The 24753-nt window shown below is 44.4% G+C and overlaps 1 protein-coding gene across 1 annotated transcript in view; it reads right to left on the reverse strand.

Annotated features, from left to right (window-relative positions):
- CEP55 (centrosomal protein 55) overlaps positions 1 to 24063 on the reverse strand; it is a 45817-nt gene extending 21754 nt beyond the window's left edge. Inside the window, exons 1-3 of the mRNA XM_073596029.1 lie at positions 23946 to 24063; positions 14048 to 14226; positions 12178 to 12399 (exon numbers count right to left, since the gene is read on the reverse strand). Coding sequence (XP_073452130.1) covers positions 12178 to 12399; positions 14048 to 14212 — 387 coding nt within the window. The 5' untranslated portion in view covers positions 14213 to 14226; positions 23946 to 24063. The remainder of the gene's footprint in view (positions 1 to 12177; positions 12400 to 14047; positions 14227 to 23945) is intronic.
- Between the last annotated feature and the right edge of the window lie 690 nt (positions 24064 to 24753).

Here is a 24753-nt window from a genome sequence, read left to right on the forward strand (position 1 = left end):
AAAAAAAAAGTGATAACAAAATGTCCAATACATATGCAAAAAATTGGTAACCAGTGTCCATAGCATAAGTAAAGTGCTGCAAAAATACAGCATATATTTTAAATAGTAAGCCACACAAAAAGAAAAGAAAAGAAAAAAAAAAAAAAAAAAAAAAAAAAAGGTCAAAAAGTCAATGGTGAAAGTGTCCAAACAGATTGGTAAATGTGGGAGAAATGGATGTTCATAGGGTGGTAAAGCAGGGTGGTTTAATAATAGATGACCCACTCAGTACTCCTCAGTATCCATATATAGCTTCATATAGTATTTCTCACACCACCAGTCTCCCAGAACTCTCACCTCATATAATATAATATAATAAAACGCATGTACGGATGAGTATAGCTCTCCACCGCTTCCCTTTAGGTTGTTCTCCAACATACACTGGTATTGGGGCCAGGAATAGCTTCTCCAGCTGTATTATCCTCCACTAGGCATCCCAAAGCACTCCGGTGCATCAGTACCACAATAATGGGGGGGGAGAAGAACAAAGTGCCTCCAATAGCGTAGTAAGGTTTTTAAAAGAAGGGGTACATTTATTGGTAACATAAGGGTGGACTCTTACATGTGAATAGATAAAATCAGGCAAGAACAGATAAAACCGGCGCTCTCAGCGCTTCCTTACATCACTTCCGGTGCACGTCTGACTCCAGCCACTCCCTATGCGTTACGTCACATCACGTGACTTCATCTGGGATGGAGTTGAAGACTTCATCTGGATACTGAGGAGTACTGAGTGGGTCATCTATTATTAAACCACCCTGCTTTACCACCCTATGAACATCCATTTCTCCCACATTTACCAATTTGTTTGGACACTTTCACCATTGACTTTTTGACCTTTATAAGCATTATCCTCATTTTTGTGTACTGTGAACACTCATAGGTTTTGCTGCAGATTAATTTATTCACTTTATTGTTTGGGTTAATATACATTTATCTATTATGCAGAGCAGCGTGAGGGACACTTTCACAGTGCTGGAAAATAATGGGCACACAAAATATTGACACTTTGGGCCCAATTTGGACATTTTCACTTAGGGGTGTACTCTTTTGCTGCCAGCAGTTTAGACATTAATGGCTGTGTGTTCAGTTATTTTGGAGGGGACCGCAAATTTACACTGTTATACAAGCTGTACACTCACTACTTTACATTGTAGCAAGGTGTAATTTCTTCAGTGTTGTCACATGAAAAGATAGAATTAAATATTTACAAAAAAGTAAGGGGTGTACTCACTCTTGTGAGACACTGAAGTTATGTAGATGTGGGGATCTGTCAGTTTATCATTCAACCCGCTGGGTGATGTGTGTGTACCCAGCTTAAGTCTGACCATCTGATTGCACAATGTCTTTTGGATCCATCATTAAAAAAAACAACCCAAAAGATTTCCCAACACACTTACTAGCCTTTGCAGTAAGGCCAGTAATAAGTTGGGGTGGTTGCCACGTTTTTGCACAGTTGGTTGAATTGGGTGCAGGGACACACTGGATGCCTTTGCTGCCATTCTTCTCTTGCTGGGCATCACGTGCGTCCCTGTAAGAAGGGGTGGGCTCCCTCCAGGTACACCTACCTCTAATTTATTCACTAGATGCACTTGCTAGATGTGCCCTTACTTAGACTCTAAAAACTGTAGTTAGGACCACAGTATGCACAGAGGAGCCTTGATGTGGGCACTGCAGCTTACACATATATTCACAAATGTGTGCAAACAAAACCCTCTGTTTTCAACGTAAATGGTTTGACAGAGTAAATTTTGTTGGTTTGTTAGGTGGGGTGGGTGCCATTTTGTACACTCCTTTGGATCTACCATCAACTATGTGGGTCAAGAGCCTGTTTGATTTACTGTAATTCAAATTGAACAGATCAGGTTTGTTTTATTACATAGTTTTGGTAACTCTAAGAAGTATATTGTACAATCAGATTTATAGTGTACAACATATTCTAATTATAAATCTGATTGGAAAAAATAAAAAGCCAGCAATGGCTTACAGGGCAAAAGTAGCAAATGTTGACGGTGTGAAATACTGGTAAACCAGCCTTCTTCCCGTGGAACCTACAAACTTACTCTGGTTAAATATCGCCATCTTGTGGAAATCATTTAAACTTTAGGAATGGAGGAGATAGAGATAGATAAAAAAACACACACACACACACACACACACACACACACACACACACGAAAAGTCTGGATACATTTAGGTATTTTTATGCCATGCGATTGTTCCTGGCCATAGAAGTAGGAAATAGTAAAGCCACAGACAGCCAGGCAATTAGTATTCTCAGAAAGTCTGCAATGGCAGCCCCATAGGTCTCCTTACAACGCTCATATTTCTTTCTCTAACCTCTGGTTCATAGCTGGACATACAGTAGCGCTCTATGCCCAGTGATGATGACTTTACTGGTTGTGGTACTACAGATGATTATATAAACTCACACAGCAATAGAAGTACTGACATGAGTCCTGTCAGGATTAATAGCATTGGCATAGTATGGTATAGAATTTCATTTTTTTATTGATCTAGGCAGGCTATGCTGGGTTGCTATATTTAAAAAGTGGAAAAAAAAAGGATAAAGCGGTATATATCCACCATAACCTGGTCTGACATTAATCCTATTTAGGAAGATTTCATACATATGGCAAGTTCCACATATTTAGATTACTATACGTTCACCAGTTCATTGTACAACAGGGAAAAAAAAAAAAAAAAATTAAAATCCGTCAACTATTTTCATTCCACCAACCTCACTAGTAAAAAATAAACAAAAATGAAAAATTAAATTCACAAAAGGGCAAAGGCAAACATATAAAGCGAAACAAATTGTGGACAAGGAAAGATTACTCCTGCGCTTGTGAGGGTCTGTTTGGGTTTGAGAAAAGTAGTATTGTGAAATTATAGCAAAGCTGAAAGAGATGGTGTTGCATGTCCCGCTGCCCAGAAAATGACCCCGGGGTGGTCAGGTAAGGCTATATGGAGAGTGATGGATGAAGGGCGCGTGATCAGTTGCTCACATCAAAAAGTATAAAATGTATTCATATGAAAATAAAAAGACAATAAAGGCAAATAAAAGCAATTAAATAATGCCAATACTACGTATCAATACAAACAGGTAAAAAAAAATATAAAAAACATGGAAATTTTAGATAAAAATGGGTTAAAAGTATCATGAGCCCATATTGAGGCGGGTGTTTAGAGTTGGCTGACGCGTTTCGAGGATTACCGTCTTCATCAGATCCTTTGAGAACCAGGGCGCAGTCTCTATGGGCCAGTAGGCCAAAATCTGTACATCAACATAATGGCTAGTTGGAAAAGATGGCCTGAAATGGGGAATATGGTTTTCTGTGTTCCATACCAGTCCACGTATAGGCGTTCTATGTGGTAGTAGATGGTGTGTGTGTTCTCCTTTAAATTTGTAGAGAAGGGATTGTAGGATGGTGTGGACCTGTCACGGGCTGGATGAAAGGGAGATTATTCAGCCTGTCTGCGTCCTCCTGGGAAAGTGCTGTCCTGTATTAGAGAGGGTGGAGGGGGGTGAAGATCTCTTGAGAGGTTACTGCAGCCAAGTGTGTCTGCAGCTGTCTCTCTGCCTCAGATAAAAGAGTGATCTAGCCATTATGTTGATGTACAGATTTTGGCCTACTGGCCCATAGAGACTGCGCCCTGGTTCTCAAAGGCTCTGATGAAGAGGTTATCCTCGAAACGCGTCAGCCAACTCTAAACACCCGCCTCAATATGGGCTCATGATACTTTTAACCCATTTTTATCTAAAATTTCCATGTTTTTTATATTTTGTTACCTGTTTGTATTGATACGTAGTATTGGCATTATTTAATTGCTTTTATTTGCCTTTATTGGCTTTTATTTTCATATGAATAAATCTTATACTTTGATGTGAGCAACTGATCACGCGCCCTTCATCCATCACTCTCCATATATAAAAAGCGATACACCCATCTATTACAAAAAGAATGCACAGTTTTTGTTCTAAGGGGGCAGAAAAAAAAACCCCAAAGACCACTCAAGAGGAAATATGTTCTTCCTGACCATACAAATGCAGTTTGGATCAAAGGATTACCATACTAGACTTTAGTTGAAGCAGTATTAAACCAAAAAGCAACGATGTATTATATTGCAGCACACTTATTCTTAGATGTGGTGACTGCATTAGTTACATTTTTTGAGCTCTTATTTTTAGCTGGTGATCTGCCAAGTAAGTCTGTTTTTCAACAGAGCACGCTGTCTTTCTGAACGAAAAGGATGCCACATCGTTTAATGGGAATGAAAATCATCAACCTACAGACGGCTGAATTCAAAGACCCCCCGAAAATCAAAGTGAAAAAATTATGCAGCAGGCTAGTCTATTTTGCTGAAATGTCATTGCAGCAACTCAAAATGGTACTCGGTAGTTTGTATGGCCCCAGGGTTTGTATGCATGCCTGACAACATCGAGGCATGCGCCTAATGAGATGGCGAATGGTGTCCTGGGGTATTTCCTCCAAGATCTGGAACAGGGCATCACTGTGCTCCTGAACAGAGGTGCAACCTAGCGTCCTCAGATGGACCGAAACAAAGTCCCAGAGGTGCTCTATTGGATTTAGGTCAGGTGAGCGTGGGGGACATTCAATGGTATCAATTCCTTCATCCTCCAGGAACTGGCTGCATACTCTCGCCACATGAGGCAGGGCATTGTCATGCATCAGGAGGAACCCAGGACCCACTGCACCACTGTAGGGTCTGACAATATGTCCAAGGATTTCATCCCGATACCCAGTGGCAGTCAGGGTGCCATTGTCTAGCCTGTCGAGGTATGTGCGGCCCTCCATGGATATGCCTCCCCAGACCATGACTGACCCACCACCAAACAAGTCATGCTGAACAATGTTACAGGCAGCATAACGTTCTCCACCGCTTCTCCAGACCCTTTCTCGTCTATCACATGTGCTCAGGGTGAACTTGCTCTTATCTGTGAAAAGCACAGGGTGCCAGTGACAGACCTGCCAATTCTGGTGTTCAATGACAAATGCAGCTCCACGGTGCCAGGCAGTGAGCACAAGGCCCACTAGAGGACGTCAGGCCAACCTCATGAAGTCTGTTTCTGATTGTTTGGTCAGAGACGTTCACACCAGTGGCCTGCTAGAGGTAATTTTGTAGGGCTCTGACAGTGCTCACCCTGTTCCTCCTTGCACAAAGAAGCCAATAATAGAAGAAATGGCCGCACTCCATACTGGATCAAAATGATTTTTTATTTCAGAACATCCAAAGTGTTGACAAAAGACAGAAAGCTGGTAGATGCATTTCACACACTCCAAGTGCGCTTAATCATTAATGATCATTAATGGGCATTGATGAACGCTCTATGTAGTCCATTAATTCTTCTGATCACTCAGCATATGCCTGGCCGTACGAGCAGACAGCTACACTGACAGTCTGCTCATAGAGCTCAGTGAGCTCTACTCATGACTACAAACACAGGGGGATGATTTTGAATTTCCTCATATATAACTATTTAATTCCATGTTTTTAATGTTAATGTATGGTGAATTTTAAACCACTTTGGCTCCAGACCTTTCTTCTGACACTTTTGTTTACAGGAAGGAGGGGGTAAGGGGGAGAGAGGAGAGCAGAGGGGACAGCAGCATATGATGCAGGGACGCACTGACAACGGTGGTCAGGGCTGAGTAACCCTGATTTCTGTGGTCAGAGCAGAAAGGGCATACAGAAAGTGGCAGGTTCAGGGAGGTTTTCTTTACAGTTACATAGCACAAGCACTGTGCAATCTGCTTTAAGGGACCAGGATCTGCATTTTCTTTTTTTGGGTTAACAAACACTTTAATGACTTTATGAGGTGCATATTTGAAAGTCCCTTACACCTCGTTTATATGATTGCTGTTCTACTTGGGATAATGCCCTTTATGAACTTATTCATATACTGTATATTTTTGAGACTCCAAAGATTTTGTTTGTTTATCTATAGATCAGAAGATGCAGTCCACTTTAATGCCTGTTGTATTAGGAGTAAGCGCTTTTTTTATGCTTGAAATTCAACAGCAATGTACTTAGCTCTCTAAGTTTTTGTAATAGAGAGAGACCTTCAACACGCCACATAGTCCCAAAGTGCCAGTTTTGCGTTATGATATCAAATTTTAATCCTGCAGCCATACATCACTATTGTGTAAGTTCGGGCTGCTGTGATTTGTGTGCATCTCAAATAATCAGGAAGTAATCTCTTATACACAGTGCAAGGACACACCAATATGGCCACTTCAAAATATGCTACTATACAACAAAATGCAAAAAATATAAAAAAAAAAAAAAAAAAAAAAAAAAAAAAAAAAACACACACCACAAACTGAAGGATAGCAACCCTAGAATGTAATATTTTTTTAAAGGCTGAAATTAAATATTCAAACAGCAGCATTTTTCATACACACGTGACTAGAATGCAGAATACAAATTTATATGGAGAAAAAAAGAATAAAAAAAATAAAAATAAAATAAATCGCTAAATGTAAATTTTTCTCCAAGATTCCAGAAACATTTCAGTAATAAAATTGGAAAACCCCCGTTAGACTTACCGGTAATGGTATTTCCATGAATCTTCCAGGACAGCTACTTGAGATGATTGGCTCCGCCCTCTACAGGAAACACAAATCAGGCACAATTTAAAAGGCCCCTCCCTCTCCTCTGACCCTTAGTTGTTAGAAGATCAAGTAAACCTCCAACAAAAAGTGCTCTCGGCAGAGGAATAACAGAAACTCGCTAAAACACCACCAGGTAAACAAAAGGAGACCAGTAATACAGAATAGGGTGGGAATATAGACGCTGGCCTGGAAGATTCATGGAAATACCGTTACTGTTAAGTCTAACGGAGGTTCCCCTCCTCATCTTCCAGGACAGCTACGATTCTATATCTTGGGGAGGGACGACAGCATGAAGCACTTTCCTACCAAAGGAGAGGCCCTGGCTGGAGAGCATCTGGACTCTATAATGCTTGATGAACACATGAGAGGAGGACCAGACAGCAGCTTTAGACATTTCTTTCCATGATGCTCCCGCTCTTTCTGCCCATGACGTGGCCAAAGATCTCGTTGAATGAGCTCCAACTCTGGAAGGAGGGATGTGACCTGACGCTCTGCAAGCTTCACAAATTGCTTCCCTAATCCATCTGGAAATGGAACTTTTAGATGCTTTGGTCTCCTTCTTGGGGCCACTAAACAACACTAAGAGTTGGAAGGAGCTCCTAAACTCACTAGACCTTTCTAGATAAAGCAGAAGGCATCAAAAAAAAAAAAAAAAACTAAATCTTTACTCTTTTACATTCTTGGGGGAGGAACAAAAACTAGGAAGAACTCGTATAGTTACATAGTAGGTGAGGTTGAAAAAAAAAAAAAAAAAAGACACAAGTCCATCAAGTCCAACCTATGTGTGTGATTATATGTCAGTATTACATTGTATACCCCTGTATGTTGTGGTCGTTAGGTGCTTATCTAATAGTTTCTTGAAACTATCAATGCCCCCCGCTGAGACCACTGCCCGTGGAAGGGAATTCCACATCCTTGCCGCTCTTACAGTAAAGAACCCTCTACGTAGTTTAAGGTTAAACCTCTTTTCTTCTAATTTTAATGAGTGGCCACGAGTCTTGTTAAACTCCCTTCTGCGAAAAAGTTTTATCCCTATTGTGGGGTCACCAGTATGGTATTTGTATACCTCCTGGGACCTGTGAAAGCTGGAAGAAACTTTGGGTAAATACAAAGGATCGGGCCTAATCACTACCCTGTCCTCTAAAAGCCTCAGGAAAGGGGCTATAGATCAGAAATCCTTCTCCCCGATGTTATAGCCAAAAAGAAAGGTAATCTTTAAGGAAATCAATTTCAGAGAGGCCTCGTGCATTGGCTCAAAAGGAGCCCTAGTTATAGCATTTAAAACCAACGACAGATCCCAGGGAGGAATCTGTTTAACAGCCCTGGGTGTACGCCTAGTTCTGGCTGAAAGAAACCTCCTGACCAAAGGGTCCTCAGCTAGTCTTTTTTTCTGCAAACAGACAGGGCAGAAACCTGAACCCAAAGGGTGCTGACAGAAAGTCCTTTCTCCACTCCTCTCTATAAAAAATCTAATACATAGGGAGTAGAAAAAGAATCTATTCCTGTCATCTGCCAGGAAACAAAAAAGTTTTCCCAAACTTTCCCATAGACCTTTCTTGTGACTAACTTATGGCTGTCCAGGTTAGTCTCAATAACCCTCTCTGAACACCCCCTTAGCTGTAGGATGTGCCGCTCAGCCTCCAGGCCATCAAATGGAAGGTCTGTGGGTTTGGATGGAGCACCGACCCCTGACAAAGAAGATCCCTCCACTCCGGCAGGGGCCAGGGAGGTTCTATTGAGAGAGGTCTCAGTGAGGAGAACCAACTCCTCCTGGGCCACCAAGGGGCAAGTAGGATAATTTCTGCTTAATCTTGAAGAATCTTCCAAACTACCAGCAGTAAGAGAGGAAATTGGGAGGGGAAGGAGTAGGCTAGAGTGACTTTCCACAGGAAGGAGAGCGCATCTGTCCCTAAGGACTCCGTCTCTTTCCAGCGAGAAGAAAACCAGTAGTTTGTTGAGACTGGATGCAAAAAGATCCACTCTAGGAATACCCCACTTTAACACATCTCCTGAAACGTGTCTTGATTCAGTTACCAACTGCTGGCACTGAGGTTTATTCTGCTCAGATAGTCCGCCAGTCCCAATGATGTGCACTGCCCTAATAGAAGAGAAATTGTTCTCTGCCCAGGACAGAATCTGCTGGGTTAACAAAAGAAGAGTATACAAGCGAGTGTCCCCCTGCTTGTTTAGGTATGCCACGGTCGTGGCATTGTCTGAAAAAATCAACAGGTCTTTTGAATTGACCCTCTCCTTCAGAGCAGCTAAAGCCTTCTCCACTTCTAACAGTTCTCTGAAATTCGATGGGTGGCATGCCTCCTCTGGCACCCAGGCTCCCTGGGCCTACCAGTCCCCTGAGTGAGCTCCCCAGCCCCAGACTGTCATCAGTAGTAATTTTCATTGGGGGATTCCGTGCCCAGTCCTTCCCTCCCTGCAGACCAGGACAGATTGAGAAAAACCTCTATTGGAAGCTGTATGAGCTGATTTAAAGAGCTTTTTTTCTGCAATCCCAATGACGCAGAAGAAACGCCTGAAGGGGCCTAGAATGCAATTGGGCCCATGGCACACCTGGAATGGCTGCAGTCATTAAGCCCAATAACTGCATGATCTGACGAAGGGAGGCCTGCAGGAGCAACCTGAAGTTCTGCATGGAAAGAAGACTCTTTAAAATCTTTTCTACTAGAAGAAAAATCTTTTGGGCAACAGTGTATTAGGTAACCTAAAAAGGGAATGCTCTGGGAGGGAACCAGGCAAGACTTCTGCCGACTGACCTTCCACCCCAATTTCTGAAAGGTCCGTAAGATCAATTGTAGATCCTGAACAAGGCTCTCTTTTTCCCAGGCAAAGACCAAAAAAATCGTCTAAATATGGAACGATCTATATCTTCTGTATCCGAAAATAGGCCATGATTTTTGTGAAAATCCTTGGTGCTACCGAGAGACCAAAAGGGAGGGCTTTGAACTGCCAATGACTTGGACCATTTTCCATGAGAACTGCATATCTGAGGAACTTTTGATGACTGGCAGATTGGTACATGAAGTTAAGCGTCCTGAATATCCAGGTTTACCATGAACACTCCTGGTAATAACAGATTTCTTACAGAATAAATGTTTTCCATCCAGAATCGTCTGTATACTATGAATCTGTTCAGGACGCTTAAATTTATGTCCATCCGAAACCTGCCGTTTCCCATATCACAATCAGACTCACCATGGCCTGCCGTCTCGCTTGGTTTCTCAGCAGATAGGTAAGAAAAAACCTCTGGGGTGGGGGGGCTTTTGAATTCCAACCTGTAACCTCTGTCATTTGGAGGATAAAAGGATTGCTGGAAATCTCTGCTCATTCCTTGATGAAATGGGACAAACTCCCTCCTACCCCCCGCTCTGGTGTCACTGGGGATTTTTAGTAGGGGCTGAAGGAGCAAACAGTGCCCCCCCTTTTTTCTTGTCCTTGTTAAATGACCACTTCTTCTTTGCCTGTTGCCTATTTGTCCTAAAATTTACCTTGTTCTGAAAGCCACAAAAAGGGCCTCTTTTTCTGGGGCTTATTCTTTTGAGAAGATGGAAACTGTTTACTCTTCCTGGAAGAACGAGCTAGGACTTCCTCTAAGGAAGAACCGAATAAGAGTTTGCCCTCAAAAGGTATGCCGCAGAGTTTATTCTTGGAGGTAAGATCACCTTCCCAAGATTTCAGCCAGAATGCCCGTCTAGCTGAATTAATGAGTGCTGAATTTCTGACCACAGATTTTACAGAATCTGCTGCCGCATCAGCCAAAAAAAGCAACTGACTTAGCAATAAGGGTTAGAGAATCCCTGATCTCCTCTATGAGGGTATCAGAGGAGAGATGGTCAAGGCGTTGGACCCACACATCTAAATTCCTAGCAACACAGGTTGACTCTACAGCTGGTCCTAAAGAAAAGGCAGAGGCATCCCAGGCTTTACGTAGTAAAAAGAGTCGGCCTTCCTATCCATCTGATCCTTAAGGACTCCAAAGTCCTCAAATAAAAGATCTGACTTTTTAGATATTTGTGACATAGGAGCAACTAATCTAGAACATTTGAAAAAAAAAAAAACTTCCTCAAAATCGGACTGAAAGGGAAACCTTCTCTAGTGTCCTAGATTGGAACAACCTTTTTTCAGGATCTTTCCACTCAGAAAGTATCACGTCCTTGAGTGAATTATGCACAGGAAAAGACCTAGCTTTCCATCCTTTCAGACCTCTGTACATTTTATCCTAAACAGATTGGGCTTGCTGAGGCATCTCAATCTGTTTAGAAGCATATATTGACTTTAATAGTTCAACTGTAAAAAGATACCTAGTTGAGCTACCAGCATCCTCATCCTCTAATGCAGACTCCTCAGATGTAGATACCGGATTCTCACCTTCTTCCAGGTCAGAAACAATACATGAACTACAGGTCTTTGATACTAAAAGAGGTGGAGATCTAGCTGAGACTGAAGGCTCCTGAGTCAGAGGTTTAGAAGTGGAAGGCCCTAGCCGGGCTACTCTGTTGTTAAAAGGACCAAAAAAAGGCCACTACCTCCTTAATAGAAGTCATCAACTCCTTAAAAGAGGCAGTAGACCCAGAACCTGCCTTTGACAGAATACAATACTCACAAAACAGTTTCTTACAACTACTAGAAAGTCTGGCTCTACCATTCCCACATTTTTTCTTTACAGGTTTGTCAACCTAGGAAAAAAAAAAAAAAAGAAAAAACAGAAAACAAAAACCATAAAAAAAGACTTATACAGACCCCCCCTGCAGCAGTAGCTCTTTATCCACAGACAAGGGCTTACCGTGGAGGCAGTATTGGACCCAGATGCCACCGCTAACTCAAGCGGGTGCTCCATCCTCAGGCCTGGCTGGTGAGACTCCTCTGACCGCCGCTGCACTGCTAAACTAGCCTGCCCTACATCTGGCAGACTGTTTCCAAAGCAGCGAGTCCCTGGCATTGTACCACGCTGCGATCCTCAGCGTCCTGGAAGTGCGTCGTGTCACTACCGGTTCAGGCACGTCACTGGAAGTCCTCCAATGCAATTTTGGTACACCCAACGCGGGGAAGACACAAGGAAGATGACTCTCCCCACAGCTATACGCTGGACCTGGAAGGGAGTTGCCGCTGCTAAACCTCCGGGGAGGCAAGTAACCCAATATATACAGGGGGCCCTTCTTAGACTAAAAACCTAGAAAAACACCCCAGACATGGCTACAACCAGTCCTGGATATCACCACAGAAGGGGGGTCCACCAACCACAATTACTAGACCTATAAAAAAAAAAAAAAAAAAAAAACCCACACACCATTACAATGTGCTCCTGGAGGGTCTGGAAACACAAAACAACTGAGGGTTGGGAGGAGAGGGAGGGGCCTTTTAAATTGTGTCAGATTTGTGTTTCCTGTAGAGGGCGGTGCCAATCTCTCAAGTAGCTAGTCCTGGAAGATGAGGAGGGAAACCCAGATCCCATCAGAGAGGGTTTGTTTGGGGAAACATCTGACAGTACCTGGCCAGTCTGTGGCACGCTGGTCTTGCACTGAACTATGCGTGGTGGAACCTCTGGTATCTGCTTGCGAATCTCTCTGGAAACGTTCTCTATGGTTTTGGCTTCTTGATTTGCCTCTAGGACCAGCTCTTTATTCTTGGCATTCAGTGCATCACTACGATTCCGTATAATATCAAGATCCTGACCGTTTTTCACCTTCTGTGTTTCAAGGTCAAGTATTTTCTACAAGGACACAATTCAATGCAGTCATGATTTTACCCCTCATTTGAAGTCACTTCATTTTCAAACAAGTTGAAATCAGTTTGCAAAAAAAGGTTGTAGTCGGTGCTTTTCCTAGGTTAAACTAGCCAGTACAAGAAGTGTTCCTCACTCATCTACTTTAACCCTGAGAGTATCATCATTTAATGCCACTTGAGCTCAGGAAGGTTTTACCCCCTTCACGGCCAGGCCATTTTTTTTGCCATTTAGCACTGGGCTACTTTAACTGGTAATTGCATGGGCAATCTGACACTGGGGTGGAACTGACCAACTGCCACTGACATGAGCAGTGACACTAATACAGTGATATTATACAGTCACTGTACTAATGACACTGGTTGGGAAGGGGTTAAAAGTGGGCCTGTGTGTAATGTGTGTACAGTGTGCTGCATTTATTAACATATCCCTTTGTTTTTTATTCCTGCTTTGCAGGGATAAAAAGCAGAGATTGTTCCCTCTGTACAGAGCCCTGTGTTGATGGTCAACACAGGGCTCTAGGCTGTGATTGGACACAGCTGATCAGCAGGTCCCGGCCATGAATCATTAGCTGAAATTTACTGAGAGACCCCCTGCTGTATACAATTACCGAGGGTGTCAGCAGGCGACATACAGGCCGCCCGTCCGCAGTACATTGAAGGCGGGCAGTGCGCAAGTGGTTGAAAATAGTTTTTTTTTTTTACACACCCTTGTATCACTAAAGCTGAACCAAGCACACAGATCAATTCATAGTTAGTATACAAAACAAGGAGCGGTCTTGCCTGCTAAATGCTTTGTATTTCAGTCCATCCTGTCCTGACATCTACACAGTACCGTAGCACAGCATAGCCAGCACAATGACTTGACTTTTGTGCAGTCCAACAATACAGCTAGGTCACCACTCTTTGCTTTAACTTCTTGTCACCACATGGGAATGAAGGACACCTTACTGGACCCAAGTACCCCTGGGTGGTTGCTGTACATGAGAATTGAAGAGGCGGAAATCAAGTCATAAGTATTTACAGTACATTGTATTTAAAATGCATTTATAGAAGTCCAGTCTGTGCTTTTTAGGCTGGGCTTCTCCTATGGGACACAGGAGTGCAATTTGTTTTGCACTCCTGTGACCCATTTTCAACAGAGAGCGGTCTGAGGTCCACTCTTCACTGACGTCACTGGAATCAGTCGAGGCACTGCGTCATCCCGACTTCAGAAGTCTGGATCCGCCAGGTGCCTGGACTGATAGTCTCAGCGAGCCGCTGAGACGGCCACTCCCCGCCCCTGCACAGCTCAGCGCTTCAGTGAGCGTGGAGGAGCAGAGCAGGAGAGATGCTGACAAAGTCAGCAGCTCTCCACTCGGGGGAGGTGAGAGAATCGAGCCATCGGCGGTGTATGGTGGCTCGGTTCTCAGTGCAGAGACGCTGGGGGACAGATGCAGCATAGGTCTGATGCTGCATTCACATAGGCAAGTATGAATCTAGAAAACTGCATTCATTAATTAGTGCTTTTTAACGTGTGCCTGGAGTTTCATTTTAGGGCCCAACATCCACAGGCTTTACTGAGGGTCACAGCAACATCCATCACACTCATTCTGTAATGATGCAAAAAGAGACCACATCCATCAATGGTGTGTTACCTCCAACAATCTGTTCTTCTCTCCATCGGACATCTTTGATTTGGACGATTCCTCCAGTTTCTTTTTTAAAGCAGCATTTTCTTTCCTGAGCTTTTCCACATTGTTGTCACTTTTTGGCACAGGAGATTTTAGGCCCAGCTTGTTAGTCAGGATTTTGGAGGTCATATTTTTGTTGTGTTCTAAGGAAAGAAAGAAGTTTACACTATCTATATAGACACACACACATAACATTTGATACGTTTGCAGAAACGTATGGTTCTTTAACCCTTTCACTGCCAGGCCCTTTGCTCCATTTTGTACACTGGTGACCAGATGATTTTTGCAATTTTTCCTTTGCTTTTTTTATTTCTCACTTATAGCTTTCAGAATTTATGAAAGACCCCCCAAACCATATATTTTCTGAAAGCACATGATCCGTAGAATAAAAAGAAGGTGCTACTGATTTTTTAGACCCCGCGGTATTTGCTCAAATGTTTATCAAACCAATATATTTGCAAAAAATACACTAAAACCATTTTTAGCAGATAAAAACACAGCTAATTTTACAAAATTCCTACTAAATATAAAAGCTTAACCTGTATTGCGTTAAATAACAAATATTTTTAACTTTTACATTGCGAGAAATAGTGAAAATCGAACGTACGCAAAAATGTGAATATTTCTCTAAAAATCTGAAGGTTTTCATTTTTTCCCCTACAGCTTTCAGAATTTGTGAAAGACCCCCAAAACCATATATTTTCTGAAAGCATATGACCTCTAGAAAAAAAAAAAAAAAAAAAAAAAAGAAGGGGCTACTGATTTTTTTAAACCTCGCGATATTTGCAAAAAATACACTAAAACCATTAATAGCAGATAAAAATACAGCCAATTTTACAAAATTCTTGCTAAATCCCTACTAAATATAAAAAATGAACCTGTATGGAGTTTTAAATTGTGCCTCTTTGCAAAATGGTGAAAATCGAACGTACCCAAAAATTTCCCTAAAAATCTGGAAGTTTTCATTTTTCACTTAGGATACTTTCACACTGAGGCGCTTTACAGGCGCTACAGTGCTAAAAATAGCGCCTGTAAAGAGCCTCTCTTGTGTCTCCAGTGTGAAAGCCCGAGTGCTTTCACACTGGAGCGGTGCACTTGCAGGACGCGAAAAAAAAGTCCTGCAAGCCGCATTTTTGCAGCGCTATAGGAGCGGTGTATTCACCGCTCCTAAAGCGCGCCTTCCCACTGAAAACAATGGGGCAGAGCCGCAAACCCGCTGGCAAAGTGCCGGTTTTCGGGCAGTTTTAACCCGTTTTCGCCCACTAGCGGGGGTTAAAACTACCCTGCTAGTGGCCGAATAGTGCTGCTAAAACGACGGTAAAAGTAGAGCTAAAAATTGCAAGGTAGACTTACCGGTAACTTGTTTTCCAATAGGCTTTCAGGACAGCACCCGAGAGATCATGGCTCCTCCTCCCACAGGAAACACCTCATCAATTAAGTCTTTAAATTGGAATCCTCCACGTTGCCTCATCAGTTGTTTGTAGAGAACTCCAGCCCCAGCTGCAACACATAAGCGACAGTTATATCATAGTATTACAGCATTAGCATAAACAAAGGGCGGGTTACTGCTGTCCTGAAAGCCTATTGGAAAACAAGTTACCGGTAAGTCTAACTTGCAATTTTCCAAAACGTCTTTCAGGACAGCACCCGAGAGGATAATCGAGACTTACTCCATTTAGGGTGGGACAACAGCCTGTAAGACTTTCCTTCCAAAAGCCTGGTCCCCAGCCGTCATGAGATCTAACCTATAATGACGGGCAAAGGTTGTCAGACTTGTCCAAGTAGCTGCCTTACAGATTTGTTCGGGGGTGGCGCCAGCTTTTTCTGCCCAACTCACCGCCGAAGCTCTTGTAGAATGAGCCCGGACATTTAATGGACTCTCTTGACCTGTAAGGGAATAGGCTTCTGAGATAGCCATTCTCAACCATCTGGCAATGGTTCCTCTAGAAGCTTGTCTTCCTTTTTTATTACCGGAAAATAAAACAAACAGAGCATCTGAACATCTAAAGTCTTTAGTGTTTTCCAAGTAACTCAAGACTGCTCTTTTTACATCCAGGGTATGGAATTCTTCTTCCTTCTTACCCGATGGATTAGAACAAAAAGGTAGGAAGTATTATTTCCTGAGTTCGAGTCTGGATCGAAGCGACCTTCGGCAAAAAATTAGGATCCGTCTTCAGAACAATTCGGTCTGAAAAAATGGAAAAGAAAGGCTCCCTGATTGATAAGGCTTGCAGCTCACTGACTCTTCGAGCTGTTGTAACAGCCACTAAAAACACTGTTTTCAAAGTAATCAATTTCAGGGAGGCTAAATTAATGGGTTCAAAAGGTTCCTTGGTCAGGGCCTGTAGAACAACCGATAAGTCCCATGCTGGACAGCTTTTGATTACCACTGGTCTAGACCGGGTAAGAGCTTTGAAGAATCTTATTACTAGGGGTTGTGATGAAATGGATTTTTCCAGGAATACCCCCAGCGCAGCAACTTGAACCTTGAGGATGCTGACCGCTAAGCCCTTGTCCGCCCCTTCTTGCAGAAACTCAAGCACAGAAGAAATTTGTTTTGGAGATCTGTCAGATGCTGTGCACCAGGAGTTGAAGATTTTCCAGACTTTGGAATAGATTGCTCTTGTAACCTTCTTTCTACTGGATAGGAGGGTAGCTACCAACCTATCCGAGAAACCTTTCCTCTTCAGGAGCTGCTCCTCAGTAGCCAGGCCGTGAGCTTTAGTTTTGCTACTTCCTGGTGAAGCAGAGGACCTTGTAACAGAAGGTCTTTTCTTAACGGAAGGTGCCAGTAAGGTTCTTGTTGCATCTGAAGAAGGGATGAAAACCAAGGCCTTTTTGGCCAGAAAGGAGTGATGAGGATCACTGTTGTCTCCTCCTTCCTGATTTTTGCTATGACCCGAGGGATAAGCTGAAACGGGGGGAATGCGTAACAGGGGTGAAACTTCCAATCTTGTGCCAGAGCATCCACTCCCAGTGATGCCTCGTTCCTGTTCAGGGAGAAGAAGCGAAACATTTGCGAGTTTTCCTGGGTGGCGAAGAGATCCACTCTTGGGCGCCCCCATTTCTGCACTATTAACTGGAAGACTTCTGGATTCAATTGCCACTCTGCCTCTAAAATCTGGTTCCTGCTTAGGAAGTCCGCTACTCTGTTTAGGGTCCCTTTTAAATGGACCGCGGATAAGGATAGAGTATGGAGCTCTGCCCAACTCAGAATGCCTTTTGCCAAGCTCTGCAGAACTTTGCTTCTGGTTCCCCCCTGTCTGTTTATGTAAGCCACCGCCGTGGCGTTGTCTGACAGGATCTGAGTATGTTGCCCCTGGACTTCTTCCGCAAAGGTCAGTAAGGCCATTTCTATGATATAACTGTCGCTTATGTGTTGCAGCTGGGGCTGGAGTTCTCTACAAACAACTGATGAGGCAACGTGGAGGATTCCAATTTAAAGACTTAATTGATGAGGTGTTTCCTGTGGGAGGAGGAGCCATGATCTCTCGGGTGCTGTCCTGAAAGACGTTTTGGAAAATAGCGCTGCTTTACCGCCGGCGCCCACCCAAGTATGAAAGTAGCCTTACAGCTGTCAGAAAAGACCCCTCAAACTAGCACATGAGCTGTAGAAAAAAAAAGTGCTACTGATTTTTTGGGCCCCGCAATAATTGCGCAAATGTTCATCATATTGCTATTTTCACTAAAAATACACTAAAATCATAAATTTTGCACATAAACACAACGTAACTTACAATATTCCTGCTAAATTAGTACATTAGTACTAAAGCATCATTCACATGTGGCATACTAAAGTGTACGCCCATGGATGGCCATGTTTACCCACACAGGGATGCACAGGTGTTCCGTGCATCCCCATACAGGCAGTCCCATTTATGTCAATTGGGATGCAACAGCTGCACAGCCATAGATGTGGTTCCCAATCTGACATCCATGTGGGTACATGACCCTGAACGCAGACAGTGTGAGGTCAGGGACATGCATGCGGACCTACATGGATATAAAATTGGGAGCAGCGGCTCTGTGCAGGTGCTACATTCCACATGACATCAATGAGACCGCCTGCACAGAGATGCTCGGTCCACCTGTGCATCCCTGTAAAGGTACACTGTGTATGCTCAGTGTGAACAAGGCCTTAGGCCCCTTTCACATAAGCACACCGATCGGGCTTGCCTGTCCGTTTTTCAGGCAGGCCCAATCGGACCACCGATTGTTCTGATATGGAGAGGCTGATGTAAATGGACATGTGTCTGTTAACATCCGCTTGCATCCGATCCAGTCCGCTAAAAACAGACGGATGGGGATTCCATACCCCATCCATCTAGCAGATCGGATCGGATGGCGTCCGATGGAAATGGACAGGTGGTCCGTTTCCATCTGACATGTGTCTGTTAACATCCGCTTGCATCCGATCCAGTCCGCTAAAAACAGACTGATGGGGATTCCATACCCCATCCATCTAGCAGATCGGATCGGATGGCGTCCGATGGAAATGGACAGGTGGTCCGTTTCCATCTGACTGTCCCATAGAGAATAGCGAGCTGTGTCTGCTCTGCATTAGCAGAGCGAACACGAACCTGTCATCCGCCTGCTCAGCAGGGATCAGCAGACAGATCCCCCACTGAGCAGGCGTATCTGCTTGACAAACTACGCTCCATGTGAAAGGAGTCTTACCCGAAGCGGCCTGTCCATTAGGGGAGCACAGGCGCCACCCTCCTGCAGGATGCCGGACTCATACGTTTGTATGAGTTTTTTTTTTTTCTTCAAGCCACATGATTAGAGCCTGAGGCTCTAATTAGCTTTAAAAAGGTTGGGCTCAGGGCGCAGAGCATTGCACCCCGAACCCACCCACTTGTGACAACAGCTAATTAATATTCGCAATCATCTTCCGGCTTCTCCTCCTGGTCAATCAGGATGGATCAGGTTGGCCGGGAGGAGAAGCTGAGATATACCCCCCCCGCCGCAGTCCCCAGCCTGTCAGATTACCGGAGCAGAAGCTGCAGGAGTAGAAGGAGGGAATGCTGCTGGAGCAGGGATGGATCGGGGGTGCGGGGGCCAAGTGATGGGGGGACATATCTCGACCCCCCCATGCCGCGAGCAGCACCTGAAGCCGGCAGAAGCGGCAGAGGAGGGATGCCGGCTTATGATGGTAGCTGCGGGGGGATAGGAAATGAGAGTGGTGGGTAGTTATAGGTGACATTTAGTAGCAGGGGTGGAGAGGCTGTGGACAGGGAAGCGGCAGCATGGGGGGGGGGGGGTGGTCATATTAAGGGGTTATTAACTCTGATCAGCGGGTTGTCTGTTGAACAATTCTGATATAAGCTTATGGTCATTGAAGTGACCATAAGCTTATAGGAGAGGGAGAAAGGAGGTCCGTACGCCGTAGTGACTTGGTCACCTGCGGGCACTTCTGTAGGTCCGTACGGCATATGCACTTGGCAGTGAAATGTTTAAGGAATATGTAGATAAACATCAACGAAATGGTAGCACACTGGATTATTTGATTGCTTGGTGAATGCTTTATTATCAAAAGCCAGACAAGTGACAGGGAATGCAGTTAACGCGTTTCACAAGATATGTCTTGCTTGATCACAACTTCCCTAACATTCCATATTCCTAATATGTGCCTGCTGTACCATGTACTTGTATGAGAAAGTCTTCTGTTCTCTTTGTATTGCTTCCTTTATGTGAAATCCCTGGTGTTCCTGCCAGTCCCTCTGCTTTCCTAATAACTGATCATACTAAGCAGGAGAGCACAGCATGGCCAGTTTTCTAGCTATGCTCTCCTCCAATGATCAGACTTGTCCTGACTTGGCCATTTGAGTTAGTCTTATAGAGATAGACATGCCACATTGTCATTGAGTGCCAAGATGTATTCTGCTACGTTTTTGATAAAAAAAAGAATCCCAATAAGAGTATATTGATTGGTTTGTGCGAAAGGTATAGCATCTATAAACTGCTATATATACACTGGAATTTTTTTTTTTTTTTTTTTATACTAATGGCGGCGATGAGCAACTTTTAGCGGTACCGGGATACTGTGGCAGTCAATCTGACACTAACATCACCAGTGACACTAATACAGTGATCAGATCTAATACTATATACATGGTCACTGTACTAATTACACTGGCTAGGAAGGAGTTAACATCTAGGGTGATCAAAGGGTTAACTGTGTGCTTAACTATGTGTAATGTGTGTACAGTGTGCTGCTTTTGACCAATGCCTTTAATTGATGAGAAACTGACAAATCCTTGCTTTCTACAGGAATGTGTGTTATTTATACACACAGAGCTCTGGGCTAGGAATGTACACAGCTGATCAGCATGTCCCGGCCATGAATCATTGGCCGGTGTTTGCTGACTGTTGTCAGATTGTGTATACAATCACAGCGGGCACTGGGCAGGGAGCGCACCCAAAACACGGAAGTAGGCAGCAACACACCAGTACCCTGCTTTGCCTACAGCGGCCACCCGTCCGCAGTACATTGCGGGCAAGCAGCCGGAAAGCGGTTATGGTATAAAATGTTTGGGTAGCAGCATCTCCTCTCACCCCTTTATACTTACCCAAGTCCTAACTTGATGCAGCGATGTGCCCGTCTGTAGCGGCTCTCTTCTCTCTCATAGGTTTTGCTGACACACAGAGACCTCAGTACACAGCTTGCTATGGGGGTGTTTGGAAGGGAGGGGCGGTGAGCGCTGGCAGGAGACCCCAGAAGAGGAGAATTGGGGCCAGAAAGCCTTAAAGGGGTTGTAAAGGTCTGTGCTTTTTCACCTTAATGCATTGCATTGTATGCATTAAAATGAAAAAACACCTGGCAGTGAAAGCCCCAGCCCCCCCCGTTTTACTTACCTGAACCCTTGAACCCCATCTCTCTGCTAGGTGGTCCTCGGCTGTTGATTGGATAGATTGATAGCAGCGCAGCCATTGGCTCCTGCTACTGTCAATCAAATCCAATGACGCGGCCGCCGGGGGGGGGGGGGGGCCGAGTCCTGCATTCGTGCTGGACTCGGGAGTGCGCCCGCAAGGTAGCGCTTCTCCCAGGGGGGTTGCCTGATGCGGGGAGGAGCCACGAGAGCTGCTGGGGGACCCCAGAAGAGCAGGTTCGGGGCCACTCTGTGCAAAACAAGCTGCACAGTGGAGATAAGTATGTTTGTTATTTAAAGGGGTGTTCCGGCTGCGATTTTTTTTTTTTTTTTTTTAAGTCAGCAGCTACAAACACTGTAGCTGCTGACTTTAACCACCTCAATACAGGGCACTTACACCCCCTTCCTGCCCAAGCCATTTTTCAGTTTTCAGCGCTGTCGCACTTTGAATGACAATTGCGCAGTCATGTTACACTGCACCCTAATGAAATTTTTATCATTTTTTCCCCACAAATAGAGCTTTCTTTTGGTGGTATTTGATCACCTCTGCGGTTTTTATTTATTGCGCTATAAACAAAAGAAGAGGGACAATTTTGAAAAAAAAACAATATTTTTTACTTTTTGCTATAATAAATATCCAATTTTTTTTTTTTTAACAAATGTTTTCCTCAGTTTAGGCCGATATGTATTCTTCTACATATTTTTGGTAAAAAAAAATTGCGATAAGCGTATATTGATTGGTTTGCGCAAAAGTTATAGTGTCTACAAAATAGGGGATAGATTTATAGCATTTTTATTATTTATTTATTTTTTACTAGTAATGGCGGCGATCTGCAATTTTTATTGTGACTGCGATATTGTGGCGGGCACATCGGACACTTTTGACACATTTTTGGGACCATTCACATTTATACAGTGATCAATGCTATAAAATTGCATTGATTACTGTGTAAATGTGACTGGCAGGGAAGGGGTTAACACTAGGGGGCGCTCGAGGGGTTAATGTATGACCTAAGGAGGTGATTCTAACTGTGGGGGGAGGGGACTGACTGGGGGAGGTGACCGATCGCTGTCCCTATGTACAAGGGACACGCCATCGGTCTCCTCTCCTCTCTGACAGGACGTGGATCTGTGTTTACATGCACAGATCCACGCTCCTGCTCTGTTACCCGGCAATCGCGGGTGCCCGGCGGACATCGCGGGCGCCGGGTCCCGAGCGGCGCAGCCGGCGGCGCACGCGCGCCCCCTAGTGGCTCGGGAGGGCGAGGACGTCATATGACGTCCTCCCAGAACAACAGAAGCCTCGTCCCGCCGTCATATGACGGTGGGCGGTGGCTTAGTGGTTAAATAAGTAAACTTACCTGTCCTGGGTGCCCGCGATGTCAGCCGCCTGAGGCCGACCCATCCCTCGGCTCTCGGCACCGCCATCCTAAGTAAGGGAAACAGGCAGTGGAGCCTTGCGGCTTCACTGCCAGTTTCCTACTTCGCACATGCGAGCGGCGCTGCGTTTTGTGAACGGGACGCGATGTGTTGTGAGACACACACAGTTCCCATAACACACCGAGCCCCATTCCCCAGAAGACAACGCAGGGAGCAGAAGACTGAACATCACCGCGGTGTAGGAAAAGCAGATTAGGAAGACTGCCTAGCAACAGCCATTTCACGTAAGTAAAAAAATGTTTTTTTTTCCTCCATTAGGTATTTTTTTGTGCATTTTTTTTTTTCAGGGTGGACCTCCACTTTAATAAGGACACTTACCAGTCCAGCGAGCCCGCGATGTCGCTGCCGGCACCTCCATCTTAATGAAGGTAAACAGGCAGTGGAGCCTTGCAGCTTCACTGCCCATTTCCTACTGCGCATGCGCGAGTCGCGCGGCGCTTTGTGAATGGCCCTGTTTTCTGAGGGACACACACGTCCCAGAAGGCAACGGGGCCACTCGCCAAAGAGGAAGCACCACGGAAGAGGCAGGTTAGGAAGACTGCCTAGCAACAGGGGTTTCAGGTAAGTTCATTTTTTCTTTTCAGATTTTTTTTTTTTTTTTTTTTTTTTAAGACTGTTAATGCAATTTTTTATTTTAGGGTGGCCCTCCGCTTTAAAAAAAAAAAAAAAAAAAAAAAAAAAAAAAAAAAAAACACACAACAAACCTTTAGTGTCACTTTAAGAACCCTTTCACAGTAAGGCAGTTTTCCGGCTTTTTAGCACTAGAAATAACACCTGTAAAGCACCTGAACGCTGCCTCCCATGTCGCCCGAATGTGAAAGCCTGATTGCGTTCACACTCGGGCGGTGCGCTTTCGAGACGTCAGAAAAAGTCCTGCAAACAGCGTCTTTGGGGTGGTTTGGGAGCGCTCCTAAATCGCCCCTGCCCATTGCGCCTGAAAAGCGCACCAAAGACGCTGTTTGCAGAACTTTTTTTTAATGTCCCGCAGGCGCACCGTAAAGCACTCGGGGATCTCACACTGGGGCTGCAGGGGAGGCGCTTTTCAGGTGCTATTTTTAGCCCTTTAGCGCCTGAAAAATACCCCAGCACGAGAGGGGTCTAAGGCTGCCTTCACATGAGCGAAATCACCGCAATTTCAAAATGGCTGAAATACGCAGAATGCGTTTGTGATCCCATTACTTCTAATGACAGCCCAATCTCGCTATGATTGTCGGGCAGCAAATCACAATGCGGGACACGGTCACCCAAAAGAGGCTTGTGATCCATGCTGAGCAACAAGCGTTGCCATTCGCCGCAATTTAACGGGCAAAAATTGTGGCGCCATGAGAAGTAATGGCATCGCAAACCCGCCCCACGTTTTCCAGCCATTTGAAAACACGGCAATTCCACCCGCAATCATGTGTGAGAGCAACCTACGTGTGTATGAAAGTAAAACCTCCCTGTACAGGGGACACCCATAAGAAAGATGTCCTCCAAGAATCACACACATAACCCCGGGGGGGGGGGGGGGGTCAGTCTATCACCCAGCCTTCTATACAGCCCCTGTCACTCACCCTCCGAGCTCTCCTCTCAGCCGGGCAGACGACTGTCAGTCACCCACAATGAGCCCGATCATTACAAAAATAGACACTTCACTTCCGGGACGTTTGAAAACCGCGCCGTGCCAACGCTGTGCGCGTCCCCTAGTGCTCAGAATTTCTGTCCTCGCTCCAGGCGCCATTTTCTTGGAGTCATTATTACAATGATATTATCTTCAAACGCTAGAGAGAGCTGTGGAGCACCTCCGAGAAAAATGCGTGGCTCCACACGTTCCCCCCACTGGGAGGAGTTGTTGCTGAACAAATAACTGCGTGGTGTGAGGTAGATGAGCAGATTGCAGTAGTGTGTAATAGTAATTAATGTCACGTTTATAACCTCGGGCAGTCATTAGAGATGAATGATTTCACACACTGCTCCACTGAAAACAATCCATGTGTTTTCTCATAGCTCCCAACTGTCCCTGATTTCGAGGGACTGTCCCTGATTTGGAGCAATGTCCCTCTGTCCCTCATTCCTCCTCATTTGTCCCTCATTCCTCCTCATCTGTCCCTCATTCCTCCTCATCTGTCCCTCATTCCTCCTCATCTGTCCCTCATTTTGGTCTGATCTATATAGATGTCTATAAAATGCACTTTTTATCTTTCAAAAAGTGTTTTCCAGTGCTAAACCTTTCATCTGATTCCTAAATTGCTGCATTTGTACATTTTAAAAACCAATATAAAGGAATATTAGTGGTAATTTATTTATTTATTATTTATTTATTTCAGGTACTTATATAGCGCCGTCAATTTACGCAGCGCTTTACATATATATATTATACAT

This window comes from Aquarana catesbeiana, linkage group LG08 (assembly GCF_042186555.1).
Source record: "Aquarana catesbeiana isolate 2022-GZ linkage group LG08, ASM4218655v1, whole genome shotgun sequence".
Lineage (NCBI taxonomy): Eukaryota > Metazoa > Chordata > Amphibia > Anura > Ranidae > Aquarana > Aquarana catesbeiana.